The 24,813-nt window shown below is 43.9% G+C and overlaps 1 protein-coding gene across 4 annotated transcripts in view; it reads left to right on the plus strand.

Moving 5' to 3' along the window:
- The window catches only part of MAGI3 (membrane associated guanylate kinase, WW and PDZ domain containing 3), a 68,092-nt gene that overhangs the window by 25,374 nt on the left and 17,905 nt on the right, over positions 1-24,813 (plus strand). For all 4 annotated transcript variants that reach the window (XM_032710384.1, XM_032710385.1, XM_032710387.1 and 1 more), the window contains exons 2-13: positions 8,748-8,864; positions 10,122-10,241; positions 11,776-11,985; positions 13,276-13,450; positions 14,266-14,345; positions 15,741-15,798; positions 16,839-16,933; positions 17,534-17,722; positions 19,063-19,674; positions 20,690-20,721; positions 22,706-22,859; positions 23,420-23,511. In XM_032710384.1, the coding sequence (XP_032566275.1) occupies positions 8,748-8,864; positions 10,122-10,241; positions 11,776-11,985; positions 13,276-13,450; positions 14,266-14,345; positions 15,741-15,798; positions 16,839-16,933; positions 17,534-17,722; positions 19,063-19,674; positions 20,690-20,721; positions 22,706-22,859; positions 23,420-23,511 (1,934 nt within the window). The remainder of the gene's footprint in view (positions 1-8,747; positions 8,865-10,121; positions 10,242-11,775; positions 11,986-13,275; positions 13,451-14,265; positions 14,346-15,740; positions 15,799-16,838; positions 16,934-17,533; positions 17,723-19,062; positions 19,675-20,689; positions 20,722-22,705; positions 22,860-23,419; positions 23,512-24,813) is intronic.

Genomic DNA, 24,813 nt, shown 5'->3' on the forward strand with positions numbered 1-24,813 from the left:
CATGGTAGATCAGGAACCCAGCCATGGATATTCACACTCTGTTACAGTTGACTTTGCTGTTTCTGTGCTGCCAAAAATAAAACCCTGGGGGATTGCATCCAGCCTCCCGCTGTTTACATTTCACCTCTTGTCCTTCTCAACTTCGAGTGTTTTTTTGGAATAAACAGTCCCTGGTTTGCCAGTGCTTTTTGTGTTTCTCAAAGATTGTTTGGGGTTGTGCCTTCCAAAGCGTATTTTAGTTATCTTCAAAACTTGAAATGCTTTAATGATGAAGTTCGTAAGCAAACACAAAGCCAAATTAGTTTTGCATAGGTTTACCAACAGTGGGCTGGTTTACTGGGAGAGCATTTCCAACCCTGTAAGATTTCAAGGGAACAGTGCAGCACAGGGTGCTGGGATGTTCAAGAATGAGAAATGAGAAACTTTGTCTCCCTCAATCAGTCACCACCTCCACTGAGGATCTGAAGGCATTATCCTGTAAAGGCTGGTGTTGAACACCCCTTTGATCATTTTTAGTGATCTAAATCTGGAGGCTGAAAAAGTCAAAATTCATAGTTAATGGTGTTTTCTGAGTGTATTCTGTGTTATTAACAAAAATAAGAAAATCCCCTCAGTGAACTGGGATGTACAAACTGTAATGAGGTTGGTGGCAACCCTCTTTCTTAAATCTGGATAAACAGGTTTTCATTTCTTTCAGTAGGACTGTAAACACCCTGCCAGTATTTTGAGTGCTCTGGTAAATGATTTATTAATACTGCAAGGCTTATCTCTACCATAATTTCTGTAAATAAGAATATTACCAAGAATTTATTGTGCAGCATATAGCAAACTACAATTAAGCCTTTCAAAGTAAACCTTTCCAATATTTTTCAGCTTTCAGCGAGTAAATGAGTCTGGTTTAATGGATTATTGTGGCTGTGAAGAGCCTTGAGATTTTTTTTCTGTACAATAGACTACTTAAATTCCTCCATGAATTGTTCTGCATCTATCATGTTAATGTAATTATGTGAATCTGACACACTTAGCCTTTACTTTTTATAAATTTGCAGAATGCCTTTAATGACACAGCCATAGTTCAGCTACGTGAGAGGTCCTTAATTCAATTTTCTTCAAAGCAGACTGACACCAGTAACATTTAGCCACTTAACAACCTTTATTTCACAGCAGGGTAATCTGCAAACGCTCTGCACTGTGATTTTTCTTCAATACAAAGAAACAAGATTTCCTATTGTAGTTAAAAGTTTCCAGATTAATTGTGTTACTTAGAGGAATGAAAGTCCTTCTCTGCTGCTTGGGCAGGCCCTGCAGCTCCTGGGTGAGGGCTCCTCCAGTCCTGCTTCCTTCCTTCTGTGCTGATATCTTGGGACTTCCCACCCAGTCTTGTGCCTTGGAGTGTTTGGTAGAGGGGTTATAAAATGTAAATGTAGGTGGTTTAGGTCTTCATTATTTATTAGATGTCCAGTTCTTGGACGTATTGCATGGAAAAATGATGGTCTGGACAGCTGGAGAGCACACAGAGGGGTCAGGTTCACCTACCCCAAGTCTGACCCTCTCCTGGATCTATATCCACAGGACACTGGCATCAGGAGGGTAAAGATTTCCATATGGCTCATGTTTCCTAAATATCTTTGTGATGCAGTTAAGAGGCACGATAAAGCAAATGGATCTCCTGCAAGCTTTGGGAAAGCTGGGATGGGCTTGGCAGGGCTGTGTGCAAAAGCTCATCATAGAGGAGTAGCAGGGTAAAGGCCTTCTCTCGAATTGTCCTGTGCCTGAAAGTTTTGATAATTTCTCAACTACCCCTTTTCCTTTATTATAACATGTTTTCTCCAGATGCTGGAATAACTCGGTGTGAGTGCAGCATGGCTTAATGAAAATGGCTTTGCTGTCCCTGTCTTCAGTCAAATGTTCTCTGCAGACATTTAGCAGGGGGAGATTCACACAGCTGAGCAGGCTTTAGTGAGATTCCATTGGTGAATGTTTGAAAGCCATTGTTAAAAAGGGATTTAAAGTATCTTTTGAAAGTATTTTCTCCTTACAGCCCTTTTCTCAATTGTAATACCTCCTTCATACCTGCCCGTATTCCCAAATAGTCCAGCTCAGTTGCATCTGCATTCATCACCTCCTTATCCTCAGGACTTTCCCTTCCTTCATCAAACAACTTTCCCAGGTCATTCCCAGATTATCCCTCTGCTGACAACAGCTTTGGTAACTGCAGAAGAGTTTGGTTCTTGGCACCTGTTAGTCTGCTCTCAACCCAAAGCTTTGCAAATGATGGGCTGAGGGAGGGGGTGAGAAGTCTGTAAGTATGGCCAGAACAGATTAAAATATATTTTTGCTCTTTTTTCATGCCCTTTAATTATTTTGCTTTTTTTTTTTTTTTGGTCTGTAAAATACATCATTTGCATTTCACATCCCAAAATAAGCTGCTAATGCATTTGGCTCTTCTCCCACGTTTGCTCTGGGAAATCAGCTTTCATTCTTTACCTTGTCTGTTCTGTTCACTGTCAGGGGAGAATCTGTGTCTTGTGACAGGTTGCTGGTTTGAGAGAGATGTCTCTGATACAGCAAATCACGATGCCCTTACGGTGTGGGAGCCAGAGACCTGCCCACCGTGGCCCTTTGGAGAATCTCTGCTGAATTAGTCACCGCTTGGCCTTTTCTGGTGTCGGGTCTGGCACTCAAAAGACGTGATTAATTTAGACTTTGGGAGCGGGAGCAGAGCGGGACCTACCGCTGTTCGAGGCTCATTAAAAGGCAGGCGAGCAGAAGTTCGTGTCACATTCCTGAGATGATTATCTGCTTTTGGTCTTTTGAGCATCCTTGCAGCGACTTAACTCCAAAGCAGCTGGTAATGGCCGGAGGCTCCAGGTGCTTACTGAGCCCTGTGGGCAGGACACAGCCGTTTCCTGACTCCTGTCCCTTGGGAAGTGATGCTGCACCTGATGGGGAGCTCGGCTGCGCTTTGAAGAAGCTGCAAAGATCCCCTGAGCCATAAGGGGGCCAGGATCTCTGTTCCCAGATGGGATACTGGCCCAGATGTGGTGTCATCTCGCCTTCTGAGCTGTCCCAGATTTTCTTAGGGAGCTCCACTCTTCCACGGGCAGACTCCAAACTTGATTTCTTGCCTCCATCACCTGGGAGGGAGACAGGGAGATGTTGAGTGGGAGTGTGTCACGGAGCCCTGGGTGACCTGGGACCTGAGCTGTCAGTCTTAGCCTTCCTCCTCCATGCTCCCAGGGCTCCTGGGCCCCTCCCATGGAGGAAAAGCAGGCTTCTGCACAGTAATCCATCTGTGTTTCTGCCCCACAACCTGAGGAAGCACCTTCTGACAGGGTTGGATGTTCTCAAAATGCTGCTGTCTCTTTTCTGTATTAATTGAAATAATTTGAACCTCCCACCTGTTGCTTGTGCTGGGAGCACAGACGTGGATTTGCCAGTGGGCAGGTCACTGTGTGGGTCCTGGAGTACTGGGCTTTTCCATCCTCTCCATGTGAATACAGTGATTCCTTTGCAGGCTTGGAAATAATTGTGCTCAGTGGAGGCACATGTTTAGATCAGGAATTAGATCAGGAACTTCTGTGGCATTATCATACGTGAGTAGTTGCTGAGGAGCATAATAAAGCTAATGTTACACACCAATTATAACCTGGGTTTCCTAATGCATCGTCCCTGCTTTGTGGAGCTGAACATTTCTTTAAACAGCTTTTGCTTAGTCACGTCAAAGATCACTTAATCTCACTCTGAGTATTGACAGCCCGGTTTAATTAAACAGTAACTGTTTTCCACTCGAGGAACCCTGTTAATTCCTGTTTTAGTTTATCCTGTGAGCGAAGCCAGGGAGCTGTTTTACAGCCCCTAACGTGTGTTTCAGTGGAATTTTCATGGTCGGGGTGGCCTTTTGCAGTCCCAGCTTATGTAACACATCAGGCAGCCGAGCGGAGCCGTGGACGTTCCGGGCTCGCGTTCCCACGTGTGGGATTCTGAACGTGGAATTCCGGTTACACTTCCCCTCTGCTCTGCTCTGAGGGAGAAAAGAAAATTTCGTGGCAGTGTATGCCATGTGTGATTTTTCGTTCTGTGGTGTTTAAACCCCCCCCCCCCGGGGAGGGGGTTGGGGTGGATTTGGGGAGTGGGAAAGGGGGGGAACAAGGGGGATCGGCTGGAAGGTGCCGGGAGATGGCGGCAGATCACCGCGGGAATAGCTGGGAATGCTCCTGCCTTCCCAGCCCTGAGCTGGTGGGGGCTGGTGGTGGTGGGTGAGAGGCTGGATGTGCTCTGGCCACGTGTGCTGGGACCCCAAAACCCTCATGTTGGGCTGATCCCACAGCATGGGCAGCAGGGGAGGGGGGGATCCTGCCCCTCTGCCCCCTCAGGTGAGACCCCACCTGCAGAGCTGCCTCCAGCCCTGGGCATCCCTCTAGAGCTGCTGGAGTGAGTCCAGAGGAGGCCACAGAGATGTTCCAAGGGCTGGAGCCCCTCTGCTGTGGAGCCAGGCTGGGAGGGCTGGGGGGGTTCACCTGGAGAAGAGAAGGCTCCAGGGAGAGCTGAGAGCCCCTTCCAGTGCCTAAAGGGGCTCCAGGAGAGCTGGAGAGGGACTTGGACGAGGGATGGAGGGACAGGACAAGGGGGAATGGCTTCACGTGGACAGGGGCAGAGTTAGATGGGATATTGGGAAGGAGTTCTTCCCTGCGAGGGTGGGGAGGCCCTGGCACAGGTTGCCCAGAGAAGCTGTGGCTGCCCCATCCCTGGAAGTGTTCAAGGCCAGGTTGGACAGGGTTTGGAGCAACCTGGGCTAGTGGAAGATGTTCCTGCCCATGGCAGGGGGTGGAATGAGATGATCTTTAATGTCCCTTCCCACTCAAACCATTATAGGATTCTATGATTTTACTTTTCACCAGCAGAGCACACCAGGACTGCAGCTGAGCTTTTAAAAATTTCCACTAAAGACGGGGGAATGCAATTCCATTTTCTCACCTCTTCACTTAAAATTGCATTTTTATGCTAAAAGCTACAGCGAAGGTGTAAGCCCTGGTAATAAATTACATACTTTAATAGGAAAGCAGCATGCTTTTAATAAACTACTACTTTGAAAAATTGCTTTTATAATGAACAGTGAAGTATTTTTCAAAAAGTTCGAGAGAAAAGCACTGTCCACTTATTCAGTCACCCATCAGCACTGCAGCTCCTTGGGAGCCTGTAGCTGCCAGTGTCTCCAGAAGGTGTTGGCATGGAAACTTCAGTCATCACTCCCCAGCAGTGCAGAGAATTCCATGTCTCTGGAAAGCTGTCACACCTGTGTTTGTGTAAAAGCTTCATCAGAACAATGTGGAAAATTTCCACGTGGTCTTCAGAGTGATTCGTGGGGGGCATCACAGGTATTCCATATACCAGCAGCATTAGCCAGAGGCACTTGTGACATTATTACCAGACAGCAACATAAAAACTACACAGACTGAATTCTTATAATGTACTTGCACATTTCAACGTTGAACTTTGCTGTTTTACCAACATTTCTGATCTAGGAGGGGGGTTTGGTGCCGAGTTCTAGTAGCACCATGGCAATGCTCCTCTGTTTGTGACTGCAGTGTGTGTTCTCGAGCGTTTCCATGACAGGTTGGGGGTATAAATAGCTGTTCTTCGTCCTGCTTAGGTACAGCAGCAAAGGCAACTTCACCAGCACAGTTTGTGAGAGCCACCACCCCCGTTTTTCACCATGTCCCTGTCACTCATTTGCCTCTGTCCTTCCCAGCGCTGTGTTTTGCTGCAGTGACACTCGAGCCTGTTTTTTCCTTCTGCAGCCACTTAGTTCTTGCCCAGCTGCAGTGTGCATATCCTCGTTTAAACAGCTCTTTCGTGGTTAATTTAAATTAAAACTGAAAACAAGAGGCTTGTGCCTGTTCATCTTGCAGAACCTGAACGGTATAAAGTACATTATTCCTCTTGACTGGTCCCTGTGTTGCCTGTGTCATCCTTCAGAGGCAGCTCAGCAGCACAACAAACACCAACCCGACATTTATTAGGTCATTTCGGAGGGGCTGATACATGAGGTTCTCCTAAAAGCCTGCGTGAAACAATGTAAAGGAGCATGTTCAGCTTCTGGAGGGGAAATAATCTGGCTTTTGCATGGAACAAGCTCTGGAGGTTGCCTAAAGCATCCTTGCTATTACTTTATTTTTCTGCCTCCTAATGCATTGTGTGACTTTCTGTCATTTTCCCTCTGCCTGCTGTTTTGTTTGACTTTCCTCTGTTTTCCCCAGGCAGCCCTTTCAGTCTTCAGTTTAGTCACCTTGGGCTCAGAGTCTTGATCTCCAGTCTTTAGGGTTTTAATATTAAGATTAACCCCTCAGTGTGGGTGTATCCTTAGCAGCAGCTTTGCCTTTACTTTGTCTTTTAACTGAGTTGATGTTTATTGAAAAGGGTTTATGAGCTTTTAAATTTTAAAACATGAAGAGGGGAAGATCAGTGAGTAAATAAAGTGTCTAATTCTACATACAGTGCAGATTTTCACCTCTTGCCAAGTTTTTTCTGACGTGCAGCGCTCTGAACGTAGCTAATGACCAGATTCATCTGCCTGAGTGAAATATGGGGGTATTGATCTGCCTGAGTGAAATATGCTGGGATTGCTGAAGTGCAGAGCTATGGATCAGGCTTTGACAGGGAGATGGATGGGCCATTTTAGCAGCAAACCATATTTTTAATGTTGAGAAACCATCTTGTCTACAAACAGTAAAGTGATTTGTAGTAACAAATGGAAAATACTTTTCTTCCTGGAGATTACCCCATTTGTTTTCATTTTCCATGACATGTTTTGCTCATTATGCTGCAAAGCAAAATCCAAAGTTTTATAAAGAACAGCTCATGATGGTAAAATAGGGAATTGAGGAGGGGGCTCAGTGGCATCACACCAGGCAGGGTTGGCCCCAAGGGCTGCAGAGCTGCTGGGAGGATTCAGTGGGATCCACTTCAGTGGGAGTTGCTTGTGTTGCTTGTGTGACTCTGGACAGCCACAGGGACGATGCTGAGGTGTTGTCCTAGCGCTGCAGAATGATTTTTGTGGGTTTGGATATAATTTTTAAATAAATTAAGTGTTAAAATAGGTGAAAAATCGACTTCGTTTGGAGCTCAGGGCTCGTGTTCAGCACAGGCTGTGCTGCCTCTTCTGGGCTTTTTCTTTCTTTGCTTGGGGGCTTAAGGTGGTTTTGCTTGGGTTTTGGTTAGTTTGTGGACAGCACAGACCTCTCTGAAGGGCTGATAGGTAATCTTGGTTCCACTTGGAAATACTCCTCAGCTTGCCACAGTTTTGTTTGGAGGGAGGAGGGTGCAGGTTGAAATTCTGTTTGCTGGTGGTTGGTGGTGGTCGCTGAGGTCGTGTTTGAGAGATGAGTACAAGGTGTGACCTGCCCTTAACTTGGCTGGAAGGGAAGGGAAAGTGTAAACTTGCCACAACCCAAACATTCAGCCGACTTTTTGGGAGAGAAAGGTGGTTGGGAAAACTTGTTTAGCGGTGGAAGGGTTTTGGTGGTTTGGGTGTGTTGGGATTTTTTCCAAATGTGACATTTATGTAAGTGCACAAATGTTGGTTGAAGATGCAGGTGAGCTCTGGGAGAGGACTGATGTGGGTCTGTGCCCTGTTTGAGGTGTTCTCCTCAGCAGTTGGGCTCACAGGCTTTCAGAGGCTCCTGTCAGAACCTTTCCTGGGGCAGGTTTATGCATTTCATAACCTGTTGGTGACATAATTTAACAGGAGCAGCCCTGTGTTCCAGCTTTTTTCCCTGCTGTTGTGCTGCACCAGCACTCTCCTGCTGCTGCCCATCTCCTGGGCTGGGTTTGGAGACAAAGGCTGAGCTTTTTCCCTAAAGCCCCGAGTGTGCTGCTGTAGTACGTAACTTAAATTTACCAAGGTCACTGAACCCTGTTTAATGTGCTTTCTGGGAGGCTGACAGGGTACAAAAGATTGGTTTGTACCCTCCTGACAGAAGGATGAGGCAGTAATACAAGAGCTCAGTTATTTGTGTGCTGAAGGGGCCGTGGTTCTCCAGTGATGTGACAGATTCACTAATGATACCTGACAGAAGTATTGCAAAGGAGTAATTGTAAAAAAAACCCACCCCAACTCTCTTCTACTATACAATGTTTAAAAAAAGGAAATATTTTCTTTTTATAATATCAAGGATGCAGGTTCCCTTGTGACAAAATGTTGAGCTCAGGTGACTAGTGAGTAGGTGTAAATTGAATGGAAACTGCTTCAAAATACAGTGACAATAGTTTGCTGTCTGTGGAGACTTTGAATTTTGGTAATACGTTTTCTATTTGAATGCTTTTTATTGACTTTCAAACAGCTCCAGAATATTGTCACTGCCTTGCCTGGGAGATGCTGGCATTGGATGGTTGTTGCTCAGCTCTGCTTAAAATCACTGTGCCAGAAGAAACTCTTCCCTGTGAGGGTGATGAGGGACTGGCATGGGAGAAGCTGTGGCTGCCCCATCCCTGGAAGTGTCCAAGGCCAGATTGGACAGGGCTTGGAGCAGTCAGGGATAGTGGAAGGTGTCCTGGAACAAGATGGTTGGTTCCTTCCAACCCACAGAATATTTTTTTCTATTCAGGTCGTTGCATTTAAAACAACCCAACTCTTTCACTGCTTTCTTATTTTTTTTTCTGAAACATTTACAGCAGTGAAACACAATTCTTGTGGTGAGATCCTGCTTAATTTTTACAAGTTATTCTCGTCTGTTGGGTTTTTTAAGGAAAAGTCATCAACAAAGACTTGCGCCACTACCTGAGCCTTCAGTTCCAGAAGGGCTCGATAGACCACAAACTCCAGCAAGTGATCAGAGACAATCTCTACTTGAGAACCATCCCTTGTAAGTATGTAAAGGTCAGCCTCATTTGATCTGTTCCTGCTAACAATCACATCATTTATGAGCTTTAATTGCCTTCTCTCTTAATCTGGTTTATAGCTTTACCTTGCAGCAGGAACTTCTGGCTTTGCTGGAATAGCTTCATAGCTGAAGTTGCCACGAATTGGTGCAGCCAGTATGGACCTAAAAAGAGCAGAAAGTTCAGAATTCCAGGCTCAGAGTGTTTCAGTGATAGACACAGGGTGGCAGGAGGGGCTGTGTGCAGAAGGGGTGACAGTGGCAGAGAGTGCAGGGGAACTGTTTGATCATCCTGAGAAGACAGACTGATTCAAAAGGCTCATCACTGCCTGTATTTAAGTATTCGTTGCACTGAAAACTTATAAGTTTGTCAACTAACGTTTTTGTATTTACAGGAACTCTGTTCTCTTCTCTCTGAGCACATCCAAGAGTTTGTGGCTTTCTTAAACTGCATTTCACTGTTATTATCTTTTATTTACTGGCTCTTGTTCATGCTGCTGCCTGACAAAATTGACATGTGCCTTTAAAATGCTGGTAGGTTGTAGGCAGTAATGAATCAGTGCAGTCCTTTCCAGGAGAGCTTTAATTAAGCTGTTTTAACTATGGGAGGCCTATTTTCATAGACACAACCCTTTGAGAACCCCTGCATTAACACAGCAATTTACTGATTGCTTTGAAAAAGCTGACCTACAGCCAGGGCTTGGAGTGTAGCTGAATTACACTCTCAATTGTAAGGTTAAAAAATAAGTTTTGTGCCTAGTGATGGATTTGGTGACCCAAAAATCAAACGTGCTTAGTCACGCTGACCTCATTGCAAATTAGAGAGTTGGTGCTGGTGGAAGCAGGGGGAGATGGAGCATCCTTACAGCTGGGTTCAAATAAAATACCACGGCTGTTCCCAGAATCCCAGACTGGGATTGCCCGGCCCAGGCGTCATCAGCTGCCACAGAAGTTGTTTTTTTGGTTCACTGAGCATAAGAAAGAATTCTCTGTAATTACCAGCTCATCCAGCTTTTTCTCTCCTCCTCTGTCAGTACCAGAACTGTCATTCCTATGGAACTTATTGGCCCAGTTTTTATACATTATTGTTCACTTGCTCACCATTTGTTCTAACTCTTACTGGAGTGACATCATCGTATAAAGATTCAAAAATACATTGTTTTACTGAATTTTACAGCAGGCAGCATTTGGTAACAGGCAGCACTTAAGTATCTTACAAGAGTGTTTTCTCTGTCTTTGCAGGCACTACAAGGGCTCCCAGAGATGGGGAAGTCCCTGGGGTAGACTATAATTTCATTCCTGTTGAGCAGTTTAAAGCACTGGAAGAAAGTGGAGCCTTGCTAGAAAGTGGAACATATGATGGTACGTTGGTGATGTTTAATGGAATGGGAATAAGGGCTCAGTACTCATGTCCAGGATCTCAGTCCAAGTGTAGCTCCTGTGGTGCCACTTTTCCTGCCCATTTGATGATCTGAAAGTAGCAGAGAGGCAGCAGTGAGTCTATTTTTGGGCTACCTTTAAAGAAGGGGAGTGATTTGGTTTTAAAGCCTCTGGGCTAAATCGTGGGTTGTCCTTTCAACCAGCCTTAATGCCACCTGGTTATTTTCCTCGTTGCATTTTTGGAAGCATTCTGAAAAGGTTTGTCTGTGCCTGGTACAATTTGAACAGAATTCAGCTGATTTTGTGTAAAGCTCAGAGAACAGGGCCACGTTCTCCTCACAGATGTGCATCAAAAGGGCAGAAAGCAAGGGGAATTCTGATCCAGCAGGGAAACAAAAGCATTTTCCAGTGAAAAATTGAGCAGCACTAGACCAGATTGTCCAAATCTGGAGCAAAGTTGGTTTCATTAGATGTGGTGGGGAAAAACACTGTAATGAAGGTGGTGAAAAAAGAAAAGAAAATAACCTATCTAAGTAGACAATCCTGTGAAAGGCTCTGTGCCTCTTGTTTTCCATGTCCCACACTGTTGACATTGTCCTCTCTGTGGAAATCTCCTGAGCAAATTGAGGCTAAACTAGTGCTTTTTTGTTTCCCCTTAGCTGCCCTTTATCTGACTGTCCCCACTCTGAGCCTCACCCTCACTGATATTTGCAGAAGGGATTCTTATTTATTTTATTTACATGGTCAAAACCATATCCAGGCACTAAAAGTTACCCCAGCAGGAATTCTGGGAAGCTTTCTTGCTGTGCTCTCAATTCCTTAATAAAAATCATATGAGCAGTCAGGAGAGAGGTCAATTGCTGAAATTCTTTTCCAGAAAACAGCAGATGATTCCTTTGTGTTTTAGATTAAAATATTGAAGGCAAAAATCTGTTCCTTTTTCTCAAGTACAAGTCATTTTTAGGTGAAGCCATATTAACGGCTTTGTTTAGCAAGTGTGTTGTCAGTAGAAAATTGAAGGTTTTAAAATCAATTCTTTGTTAACTGCTTTTATGTAAATAGATACTTTATGTTTCTGCACAAAATTAATTTGCTTTTTGAATTCAGTGTGTTTCTGTTCCTGCATATTACTCTGTTAATTAGTGTATGGAGTAAGAATAATTGATTTTCACTGTTTTGCTTCTCTCAGATTGTTCCCCAAGTCTCTTTATGGAGTATTAGTGAATTCCAGACAAAGTAACAAATCCATCTTTTTCTCTAGAAAACTTGTGGCAGGATAGAAATTTTGAATTAAACCTCTTGTTTTCTGTTATCTAATAGCAGCACTGGCAAAAAGTCAACACAGGAATAAATAGGCTTTGACTGTTGATTGGGTTTTGATAGTGCTGGAGTTTTCTTTGAGGAGTTCAGTTTTCACCAAAACACATTTACATGGGCAATAAAACACCCACAGCCACTGCCAGTGCTTTCAGCAGTGTCAGTGCTTTATTGAGCCTGATTTTTGCTTCATTTTCAGGTAATTTTTACGGTACTCCAAAGCCTCCAGCAGAGCCCAGCCCCTTCCAGCCTGATCCAGTGGATCAAGTTCTTTTTGACAATGATTTTGATACTGAATCGCAGAGGAAAAGAACCACTTCTGTCAGCAAAATGCAAAGGATGGAAAGTTCTCTCCCTGAAGAGGAGGAAGAGGAGGAAAAGGAGGCAGTGAATGGCAGCAGTGGGATAGGTTGGTTGACAAGGGGAGAAACTCCCTGGAGTATTGTATAAATGGATAAGGAGTTTACAAATAACATTCCTGCTTCCTTAGTTTTGCTCAAGTCTGAAGGCAGTTTCTCTTCAGGCTGGTGCTTCTGCTCTGGTTTGAAATGATCTTTTAAACAGAACCAGCTGTTCCCCCAGCCAGATGTGCAATTGCATCATAGAGTGCACTACTCAGTGGAGAACATGTGGTGCTGGGGATGGGCCAGTTACATGAGCAGGAAGGAAAAATTTATCCACTCTTCAGAAAACAGAGCCCTTCACGGGGCAGAATTCGTGCCCTGTAAATGTTGTTGTTTAGTTTTGAGGTGGTTACTGGGTTTGTACACGGGAGATTTTAGGGAGGTGATCGGTTTAAGGGGCAGCACCAGCTCGTACTGTAAAAATTTTCAGATGATTTTGGTTGAGGGAACTATGACACCACCTGAAGCCACCCAGGGAGAGCTTGTGGAAAGAAATAAAGCCAAGTGTGTTGAGGCTGGAGCAGTGTCCAGCAGGACCTTTCCTAGATTGGCAGGATGCCCTTTTCCTTTTGCTGTCATGGTTACTCATCTCGAGGGGGAAGAACTGATGGTGGAGAGGAGCTGTCACATTGCATTTGCAGCTGATCCTGTGTGTGAGTGTTTAAGACAGACTTACAATGACCAGACCTGACCTAAACTTGCCAGTTTTAGGGCTGGCAACACCACAGAGGGGCTGGTGGTGGGGAGAAGGTCGTGGGCATCATCGTGTCACAGAGGGTACTGAGCATAATCTCAGCTCTGAGGGGTGGAGGTTTCCATTTAAAGTTTCCTGCAGGGATTTTTGGGACTTTTTTTTTTATGCTTGTGCCTTGTAGGAGGGGCTGTTGTTTGTTTTACTGGCAGTTTGGGTCTTCTCTGCATTTCCTTCTGGTGCTCTGAGGAATATTAGTAGGATTTTTGGGGTTGTATTATGGCATTGCAAACACTGTTCTCTCTGTAGGAACAGCAACAAAGTGTAGTCAACTTGGAGTTCTGCCAGCGTTGATTTTTTCAGGGTAGGCTCAGACACATAATACAAGGTTAATTCTGTTTGGCAGGGGAAGAGCAGAGTTCAGTGTTTTCATGTCAGCTTTGCAAAGTTCACAGCTGAAAAAAAAAAAAAAAAAGTGGAAAAATGCACATCACATACAGGGACGTGTTTGACATCCACTCATAGCCAGATTAAGAGGGTGGTTCTTTGTGAGAAACAACATAAGCATCTGACAAATAGTAACACTTTCCCTGAACAACTGCAGAAAACAAAGAAAAACATTCAGATTCTCCTGACTGGATGAAACCTGTTCCCAGCTACAACCAGACAAGCAGCAACATGGACTTCAGAAATTATTTGTCGAGGGATGAGACCCTGGAACCCCTTCCCAAGAACTGGGAGATGGCCTACACAGACACTGGCATGATCTACTTCATCGAGTGAGTAACCAGCACCAGGGAGGGTTTGCTGTGCCCTTGGGGGAGAGGAGTGCTGCTGGCTGCAGCCTGGGAAGCTGCTGCTGCTCTTGCACCTCTCTTCTGCTCTTACTGCTTCTGTTTCTTTATGAAATTAAGTATATTCTTTCTGTTAAATTCCCTGCTGATGTTGCACGCTCGGTGCAATTGCCACTGTGCAGGAAAACTGCGAAGTCAGTTTGTTTGTTATAGGTTTTGTATCTCACAAATACAAAGCTGGGTGGGTATTGCTAAGTGAATTATAACTTAATTATATTATATATATATATATAACTTAATTATATAATTATAGAAACCTTCACTATGTCAGATTTCTGTGAAATCTGAGACCTTGTTTATTCTTTCTTCTCTGCTTATGTTCCTTGGCTGGGAATGCATGTTTCAAAATACAGATAGCCCAGATGAAAGTCCAGGATAGGGAAGCAGCTCATGTGTGCACCTGTGAAACTGCCTCATTTGTGAATTACAAGGCAAAAATGAAACAGAAACCTCCCTGAGAGTTAAGCGCACGAGGAGGCTAAAAATATTTTTTCCTATCAGGTAGAGACAGCTGCTATTCCCACATGAGCTTTTGGGGTCTGGGAAGAGGGTTTGTGTCTCTGGGGAGTCTCCACTCTGCTGGTGCCTTTTCTTTTTAGCATTTTTATGATGTGACTGAGGCACAAATAAAGGTTGTATTATCTAAAGGCTGCAGTTTCCCTATAACAGTAAATACTTCAACAAAGTCTCTTCATTCTGGAGGAAATTCTTCTTTTAATGGTCCATGTTCTGCTCCACAGTCACAACACCAAGACAACCACGTGGCTTGACCCCCGGCTCTGTAAGAAGGCCAAAGCCCCTGAAGATTGTGAAGATGGAGGTGAGATGTTCAGAATTCATTTGTCACCTGTCACTGATAAATGTCTGAGTTTATCCCAGCTGGATACAATCCAGTAGAAGCTTCTTCCTGGTCAAGGTGACTCTGGAGCAGCGTCGTGCTGAGTCTCCCTGGTTTGGTGGCTGTAGGAGTTTATGTAAGACTGGGAAAGTCCATTTTCCCTGGAATAGCAGAATCTGGCTGAACCAAGGGTTTGTCTGCACTCCTGAGCAGAGAAGGAGATGTTTTGTTCCAGTAACTGTCATTGCTAAGGAGGAAGCTGCACGTGAGTGACGATCTCACTGTTGTGCGGGTGGAATTATGGCAGGAGGAGAAGGCCCATAAATAGCAGAATATAGAAATAATAATGAAGATATGGCATAATACATATTGCTAATGATAACTATTGCATGTGACATGATGCCTTACTTGAATGCAGAAGTAGAGGGAACAGTCTGACTCCCTTCATTGCCCCCCGCTGTCGCTTCAAGCCTCACAGGTCAGGTTCACGAGTGGCCTGCAGGCAATTCCTGCAACCATTTCCTACATAGCCAGGCAATTTAGTCAGCTAGAGAAGAGTATCACATAGCTCTGTCTTCAGCAAATGCCTGACATGTTCCAAAAGCTGAGGCAGGCTTTCAGAATAGCCTGTCGTGCTCCAAAATTGCCCAGCCTACCAGCCACGGATCCATAATAAAGCCAGCTGGAGCAATGGCTGCACACTGCTGCTTATTAAACATATGTGCAGCTCACCACAGGATAAAAAGAGCACTTTAAACAGAGATGCAGGATATCCAAGTGAACAATATTTAAATTAATAGACCCACTGGGTTTTTTGTCACACCCTGTGGAGTGATGCTGGTATTAGTAATTGGTAACATGCTGTCATATGCTCGGGAAACTCCTGTTACTGTCAAACTTAGGGCAGCCTCCAACAAGATTGCAGGGCAAATTTATCTTTAAAATGCCTGGCTACTGGCTGCATCCATTATTCTAATATTTGAATTAACATAGTCAGGATAACTAGAATAATCTGACCTCTGTGTTAACTGCTTACCACCCTCAGTCAGTCATGAACTGCTGGGCACCATCTTACCAGATTTTAGTTTACCATTGAAAGGAGCTTTTTGCATGTGACTTCCAGGATTCTTTAAGTTCACTGTATGTTTAAAGTGGTGTGATTTTTGTTGAATATAAGTCTCATCATCTAGTGGAAGAAAGAGTGAGAGTTACAGGGCTTCAGATTCCCTGGAACAGATGCATAACCTTCATCAGGGAAGAAAATAGGACCTGCACTTTCCTCATGTTTTCCACGAGTCTCTGTGATCTTTCATAAAAACTCTGATATCTGTGGGTAGCTTTCCACTGTAATGGAGAATTTGGTCTTTCTGATTGCAGAACTTCCTTATGGATGGGAGAAAATAGAAGACCCTCAGTATGGAACATACTATGTTGAGTAAGTGCCAGTTATTGTTTTGACATTGTTATAAATTGAGCAGGAAATAAATTGAGCTTGATAAGTGTAGGTTGTAATGCAATGAAAGGCCAGGTTGGATGGGGCTCTGAGCAACCTGGTCTAGTGGAAGGTGTCCCTGCCCATGGCAGAGTGTGGAACTGGATGGGCTTTGAGGTCCCTTCCCACCCAAACCATTCTGGGATTTTATGAAGGTGTTAAATATGTCCAGTAAAAACAGTTCTGGGAGCGGTGAGTTCATGGTACAAACTTCTGCAGCACTGGCATGTGGGACAATTCATGGTGTGACCTTGAAGACTTACTGGAGTGTATTTCATTTGGGGAAGGAAAGCAAGTAGCAACCAAAGTAATTTATTAATGTGAATGAGCTAATGTAATTTTTCTTAGCTTTAATAAAAACAAGGTCATTTGATTTAAGAGTGGCACCTGATAACTGTAAAAGAGCAAAAATAACTTGTAGCTCATTGCTGTCTCCAAAGAGACAAGTAAATAACCACTAAACTGCTGCAAGAGCTCTTTGGAATCTCCTTCAGGCCAGAGGAAATTAAATCTCTCCTTAACCATGGAGAAGAAAATGAACAGAGTTGAAAATGTAGCTTCAGAGAATGAGCAAACATTTTTCACTTTGCAAAGCCGAAATATTTAAATTATGCTCAAATTTACTGTTTTTTCCCCTCTCTACTGTACTGGCATCTGCAGTAAAAAGGTGATACCTGAGTTTGTAAACATTATAAGTAGATGGGTCAAGAGAAAAAGCAGGTTTGCTCAGTTCTAAGCTATTACAACTCTACCTGGTAATTAAAGGGAGTAAAATTTTATTGGCTCTCAAAGTAAATCAGGTTGTTGAGAGAACAAACATGCTTTCAGGGTTGATTATGGAAGTTTATCCTTCATTCCTCCAGAGCATTCATCTGAGATATTAAAAAATACTGTTTGTAGATGTATCCTTTGGGGTTGTGATTTTGGGCAATGGGCAGAATGTTTCCTGCTGAAACCCTGACCTGCCTTTTCTGTGTCTGCAGTCACATTAACCAGAAAACTCAGTTTGAAAATCCAGTATTGGAAGCCAAAAGGAAAAAGCAGCTAGGACAGGCTGATGCTGGCCCTTCCAAATCAGGTATCACTGATTATTGTGGTCTTTGTCACTTCTCTCTTTATCTGCAGGTGTGCTTTGTAAGTACCCTGTTTTGGAATTCATCAAGGCATTATAACCTTGTCTTTTTGCTGGCCACTGCAGTGCTGCCCTCCCAAATCTGTAGGGTTTTTTGAAGGATTTTTTAATGTGAAAATTGAACTGAGGTACTAAGCCTGCTTTTAAATCATTTTGATCATTCTGAAGCTGGTTGTCATAAGCAGCTTTGGGATGTGTGGAGGGTTAGAAGAGCCAGCTGGAAGATGCAGGTAAAACCACACCTGGAGTTTTCATGCTTTTGATTTACTTTAAGCTTGGTATTCAAGGATTACAACTGGGAATTCGAGGTGGGAGGTTTAGATACAGCTCTGTTACAATCTGTTCTAAAAACCTCTTCTTTTTTCCATTCCCTAAACCCAGGTGGGAAATTAATGTAGCACTGTCCTGTTTGTTTACTCCCTAATGGTGCTGCAGAGATTAACCAGCAATAAACAAATCATTAACCTTCCTGACACTTTAAAAAACAAACAAAAAACTTACCAGAGCTAACCCTGCTTTCCTGTCTCTGTATTCCCTAATTCAAAGGACCAGGGAAGTCTCTCTTCACTCGAGATCCATCCCAGCTCACAGGAGCACTTATAAGGACATCCCTGAAAAAAAGCACCATGGGATTTGGCTTCACAATCATCGGAGGGGACAGGCCTGACGAGTTCCTCCAGGTGAAGAATGTGTTAAAAGATGGACCTGCTGCACAAGATGGGAGAATTGCTCCAGGTCAAGTATTATTTCTCTAAAACTTCCATTTCCTGGGGTGCTTTGGAGAGCACAGCTCGAGGCACAGGAGGTTGGATGACTCCATCCACATCCTCGCTAAATGAAATAGTTTTCAGATTTCTGAAAGATCAGTGGCTGAAAAGGAAAAGAAGCAGTGTTCTAGATAAAAACCTACTTTGAGGACACTTCTGAAGATTTCAGTACTTTAGCTAAGACATTTGACTTCGTGGTTGTTCATAGACTTGTTCCCTCTCTATACATAAAGGAAAAACAGTGTTACTGAATCCTGGTCTGCGTTTTGCTTCATTGCTGCCAAAAAACGTAGCACCAAGTATTAAAACTGCAAAAAAACTGCAGCAGGAATGAGGAAGCAAAGCTGTGTGAGCTGGCCAAGTGAGGAAAAGAGAGAGATGAGGGTTCCTACAATTCATGAAGACTTGCACACTTTTTCATTGTTACTATATGTTTAATTAAGTTCAGCTTACTATATGGTTTACATACCAGAAAAGGCAAAGTGCTTCTTTATGTATCACATAAACTCTTCAGATAAGAAGACTTTTGAATGATTTAATTCTATTTAATTGTGAAACAATTTCCTATTTTTTTGCTGACATATTATTTGAACTTGTTTGCGTGTGGTTCATGTTCCACCTCTGTAAAAGTGAAAACAATCCTGCAGAACTGTTGGAATGAAAAGATGTGCAGCTATTCCTGTTGCAGTTCATGGAATAATAAGAGAGTTCCTGTTTTACTGATGCCCAGGCATTTGAGGGATAAGGCAGTTTGCAGGGAATATTGTATTGCACGTGCAAAGTTTCACATCAAAATGATGGAAACACAAAACAAGGTTTCAGGATCCGAAACCCACTTTCACTTATTTTGAAAATACATTCTGAGCCACGTGTGGCAGCAGTGTAATAGTATGGAATGTGTGTGGGTGCAATCCTAGCTTAAGTTCAGCCAGTCCTAAAATAAACACAGGGCCAAAAAAAATCCGATTTATTCTGGATTGGGTTTAGGATGCTGTACAATATGAATTAAGGCAGAAGACATCTGCTTGCAGGAGTGTGCGTGCTCTGCTTCATCTCCCGTGGCTGCACAGTATCATTTTTTAAATCTGCTGCAGATTAAACTTTATATATTTAGCACACTGTGTTCTGAGATGAAACAGAATAAAAGCAGAGAGGAAATCCTGCGTGCTTTTTTGGCAACATTAGCCAGGAGCCAATTAGTTTGAAGCCTGCCCAGTGATTTCCTCCAGGTAAGGCTTTTGTTCTTGGGTCCAGGTGTGGGTGGTTTTGCTTCTGTTTTTGACGCTGTTGAACTTCCTTTTGCAACAGGTGATGTCATCGTGGACATCAATGGGAGCTGTGTGCTTGGCCATACCCATGCAGATGTTGTGCAGATGTTCCAGCTGGTTCCTGTCAATCAGTATGTGAACATGACCCTGTGTCGGGGTTACCCCCTCCCTGACGACACCGAGGACCCCGTGGTGGATATCGTGACAGCCACACCCATCATCAACGGCCCTCCGGTGGCCAAGGGAGGAGATGCTGCTGTGCCCAGCCAAGATTTGGTAGCAGGGACAGTTGTGTTGGACCAGAATGGGAAAATGGGCCCCATGTTGGTCAACGGGCGCCTGAACGGCCCCTCCATGGACGCGGCGGAGCAGAGGGTCTCCCTGGCCTCCTCGGGGGGCTCCCAGCCAGAGCTGGTCACCATCCCCCTGGTCAAAGGGCCCAAGGGGTTCGGGTTTGCCATCGCAGACAGCCCCACGGGGCAGAAGGTGAAGATGATTTTGGACAGCCAGTGGTGCCAGGGCCTGCAGAAAGGCGACGTCATCAAGGAGATCTGCCACCAGAACGTGCAGAGCTTGACCCACCTGCAGGTGGTGGAGGTGCTCAAGCAGTTCCCAGTAGGGGCAGAGGTGCCACTGCTTATCTTAAGAGGAGGTACAGACACACATTTACAGTTATCATGTTGGTTATAAGCTTTTCATAAAGTCCATTTTGTAGTGTGATACCTAAATCGTGTCCAGTCTTGACAGCTAAGCAGCAGCTCATTATGAGTCTGAGCTGTTATGTTCTGAGTTTAATTTATCCCCCTGAGCTTTTGGGGTTGCTAGGGTTTTGTTTGGGGTTTTGGTTTGGTTTTTCTTCTTTTTTTTTTTTTTTCCCCAAAAGTTATATGATGATATGTTTATGCACTGTCTCTTCCAAGTGTCTGGGGAGTGCTAAAGCAAACACGTGGTCTCCAGCATAATGCAAAGCATATGATGGGACTGAGTTTCCTGAGGCTCTCCAAATGCATTCCAGTAACTGTGGCTGTAATGGACAGGGGATTGCAGGAGATAGGGGGAAGCATCAGCAGAGGTGGAGCTGATCACTGGGAATAGCAGAAAAATTCTTATTTTTCATTTGCATATTTTTACCCCTACGCTGACTGTCAGTCACAGACCACGATGCATCTTCTCCCCAAAAACTGTAGTACAGAGTGTGTGTCTCTCAGAGGGAGCTGAGTGGATTATGAAGCAGCTCATGGCTGCTCAGTGTCTCTTCGGGCTTTATGTAGAGTGTCACTTCAGTCACTGATATTTGCAAAAATCTCCAGGTCTTTTTCTGTAGAAATGCTACTATTCCCTAATAAGCTCAGGAAATAATTAGATTTCTTTGTAGCAAGTGAAATTCCCTCAGACAAATTCACAAGTCTGCTTATCCCAGGAACCGATGGGTGATTTGGTTGACTGACCAGTGTTTAGCAAACAGAGAAATAGATATTTTTCATTGTTGTACAGCTTTCAATTCTAATTGAAACTTCTTTGAAGTGATAGTTTTGGTCACTTTGTCACTTCACAGAAGAGTGAAGCAGAAGTTACAGTTTTCACCCCAGGAGGAGCTGATTATATTGCTGTAATGTTGTTTAAACTTTTAGGAACCTACTATTGAAATTACTTTCTATTTTCTTCAGGTCCACCCTCACCTACTAAAACTGCCAAAGGGGTGAGTATTGAGGATGTATTTAACTTGGTTTCTAATGGAGAATATTCAGGGGTTTAGGGTTGCAAAACAGGCTCTTAAATATGGTCTAATGAACAGGAAATATTCCTTTGAGGTTTTTGAGCTGTTTAATGGAGATGTTGGATATCTCTCTCATTACTACTGAAGAATCAAGAATGCAGCAACAGTCTGGTATGATGATAAGTGTAATATTGTTGGTTTGTCATGATTATCAAGTTCTATCATTATTTTCTGAAATGGCTGATTGTGTGCATGCTCTGACCTGCTTTGTAATCTCATTTCCTCTGGATTTTATTCCCTGTAATAATCTACAAAATGCTTTAGCAAAACCACGTCTACTTGGCAGGCACAAATTCTTTGTCTTAAGCAGCTGCTGTCAGAGTACTCATTAAAAGGGAAACAAAATAGAGTGTATCTACTTTTTTTCATTGCTAATTATTAAAGTGGAATGGGATTTCTGAAGGAAGTTTATGATACTTTGATTCTTCTCAGTCCTCACACAGAATTAATGGACTGGTTAGTGCTCCCTTCTGGAAATGCTTCTCTTTGGATCCATATTTTCAGCAGGTCTCTGTGTAGCTGTGCATTTCTAGCTTGATACTCTTGGAAGTTCAATCTATTGGGCCATCTTTACTATATATTAGCTCAGTAAAGAATCCTCAGGCTTAATAAAATACCCTCTGATTTAATAATGCTGATATTAATGCATATGTTTACCATGCATGTTTCTGTTATGAATTAGGCTACTTGAGCACAGCTGTTTCTTTAAAAATGCTTCTTGTACAGAACAAATCAGTGCATTTGAGGAGAACCCCATTACCACAATGTAGATGTAGCTTCTCTTTCTATCTTTATCCTGCTGTTTGGGTGCTGAAGTCGTATCCCAGCAGTGGGATAACACAGACACACGTGTTCAGCAGACTGTGCTCAATAAGATCTGCAGATTCCATCCCTTGCAAGCATCCAGCTGCCCACCCTGAATAAATCAGGGCAGAAATCCCTGCAGTTTGAGGGCACAGGCCCTGGCAGTGTGGCTCCCATGCTAAAAATACTTTGGATTTGGGGACTGGCATTCTCTTCCAACACGTGCACTCAATGCTCAGTGGCATTAAGCAGTGTGGCAAAATAACTCACTTAAAAAGGGCAAGTTCTTGTGTTTATAAACACACAAGAAGTGTCAAACTGCTGAATGGCTCAGGGCAGTTTCTTGTGCTCTTGGTGAAAGGGCAGATCTAACTCTGCTCTGCTCCTGTTGTGATTCAGCCACATGCAAGTTTTCCAGGCTGGGTTTCTGCCCTGAGTAAGTATTTGGAGTTACTTTAGTGCACAGTTCATTGGAAATCAGGGTGAGAGACCACAAGGATGCTTGGTGTCCTTTCTTTGGGAAATACTGACAGGACTGTTGCAGCTCTCAGATCATGAAAAGGCAAATAGTGGGTTCTAATGCCTCAAACCACCCAGGTGTGTCCTCCTGGCCTGTGTTTACACTGCCTTTGGCACTCCTGGTGTTGGCTGGGAACACCCCTGGTGCTCGTGGGGATGTCCTTGGCAGAGGGCAGGAGGCAGTGCCCGTGGGGAAGCAGTGTGTGCCCATGGGCCTGGACTGAGCTCCAGAGCCTGGCAGGTGCCTGGCAAGGATTTGGGGTCTTCTGCAACCATGACTGTCCTGTACACCCCACTTCATCCCATGTGTTGGTAACCACCAGGATCTGCCCAGCTTCACTCCTCTCTGGGCATCAGCCCCTTCAAACCCCTTTCTCAACCCAGTCTCCAGTAGAAATCCGTGTCCCACAGGGGAAGACTTCAGTCCTCTGGTCAGACAAATCCACTGGAAAATCTACACTGAGTCATAATTTTATTCCCCTGTTCCCTTGTTTCTCTTCTGCTTGGTGTTCCTTGTCTTTGCCCCCACAAATTCAGTTCTGCTTTGGTTTAATCTGGATTTTGTGGGCGGGGTGTGTTTCAGAAGGACAAGCAGGACAGTTCAGGGAGTTTGGAAGCTGTCAGTGATCCCATCCCACAGCCCATGCCCTTCCCACCCTCTGCTGTGCGATCAGGCTCTCCCAAACTGGACCCTTCTGAAGTCTACCTGAAGTCTAAGACTATTTATGAGGACAAACGTGAGTAAATCAACTTGAAAATACTCGATTATGAAGGAATTTTTTCTTTGTCGTATGTGTGGTAAAACTACTGAGACTTTGTTATTACTGAGTTTCTTAACCTCCTGTGGATAAAAAGTTTCAAAAAATGCATAATTCATGCAGGAATCGGAAAACTTTGGAACACATTTAAAAAAAAAATAATTAAAATGTTTTTTAAAAAATAATTAAAATGTTTTAACTGTATTTGCAGTAAAACAGTTAATTACAGAAATGGTCTTGAGGGTGATCTAGTCCTGAAGTAGAGCTGCCCTTTTCAGAGTTTATAGAAGTAACTCTGAGCTGCGTTAGACTGGCTTTTATCCTGGCCCACTGCATGAATGTAGCTGTGATTTCTCTTTTAAAAATTGATTTTTCCCATTTGGAAAGAGAACATCACTGAATATCTTGCTGTTTTATTATTTACTGTATTTCTGGTTACTGTGTTTTGTCAATAAGACACCTCAGAATGTACTATCAGAGCATAATCCTTCAGTAATCCAAGATTAGCTCCTTACATGTTTTGAAATGTTTTTTCTTAGCTCCAAACACGAGAGATTTGGATGTTTTCCTGCGAAAACAAGAGTCAGGCTTTGGTTTCCGGGTGCTTGGAGGGGACGGGCCGGATCAGCCTGTAAGTGGACCTGTTCAGTGTTACCTGTGTGTTCCTGTTAGGATGATCCTCTGTAATCCTCACTTCCCAGCATTCCAGACACTTCAGTGATGGCAGAATTGATCAGTTCAACGCCTGCCTTTCAAAGATCAGGAATTAATCCAGATTACCTTTCTTTTCCCCTCTTTGTGGCTGCCTTCAGTCCCGAGCCTGTCTTTGGCAGTGGTTTTCTGTCAGGCTGATGATGCCAGTGCTGTTTCTGTGTCCCAGGAGCCCTCAAAAGGGCTGTGCTGGTGCCCAACCTTTGCCTGTTGCCACCTGATCCCAGTGGTGGCCTTGGCACAGAACATTCCTGGGATTTAATGCTCCACATCCCCGGAGCAGTGGAGTGGAAGGAAGGGGCTGCTCACCCTGCCAGAATTCCACCAGGCTGTTCTTTTCCATGCAGTGAAACGAGGCGAGGGTTGGGATGGGGTCACATCCCCTTTTCCCCCACTTCTCCCACTGAGCTTTTAGAAAGGCATGGAGTTGGAGGCAGCTGGGCAGGTGCCAGTGCAGACACCCCTGGATAGTCTGTTCTCCCAGAAGATTCCCCTCTATGTCCAAAAATGCAAAGATTTCTCTTTGGGAAGAAGCACTGCATGTCAGGGGCCTTTCCTTCAGCTGACAAGTGAAGAGGAAAACCTTTTGGAATAGATACACAGATTGTTTTCTGATTACAGTGAAGGAATTCAGTTTTTCCATTCCCAGCTGTGATCCTGTGCTAGCTTTGTTTTTTTTTTATTTAACCTCCCCTCCCTAACATGCATTTAAAGAAAAGAGCAAACCCAAGGAATGTTACTTCTGCTGCACTTTTTTTATAGCATTTGTGGTGTTTTGTTTCCATAACAGCCATAGCTGTTGGGGAGTGTGGAGCTGATGTCATGAGTGCTGTGCACAGATGAGCTGCCCACCATTGCTTAACCTCCAACAGCACTGGCTGTAATTATCCTTAATCTTTCCTTTAATCTGAAAGTGATGCTAGCATATGAAATAGAGTGTGGTGTTCCTATCTGTGTTATATTTAGTAGCACTTTCTGAGGTGGGGGCAGACAGAATTGATAATGTTTGAATTCATTATGTAATCACCTAGAGCTGAGCACTGAAACAACTTTGAGCGTGGAGCTGTCTAAGCAACTTTTCAGAAATAAATCTGAGTTCTTTCAAAAGCTTTTACTTCTTCCCCAAAAACTCTGGCCCAGTCCTGGTAAAAAAATAAAGTGGAATAAGTAGAATAAGTGACAGAGGCTTTTGTTTCACTGATGTCTGAGAAATCATATATAT

The sequence above is a fragment of the Chiroxiphia lanceolata genome, chromosome 25, assembly GCF_009829145.1.
Source record: "Chiroxiphia lanceolata isolate bChiLan1 chromosome 25, bChiLan1.pri, whole genome shotgun sequence".
Classification (NCBI taxonomy): Eukaryota; Metazoa; Chordata; class Aves; order Passeriformes; family Pipridae; genus Chiroxiphia; species Chiroxiphia lanceolata.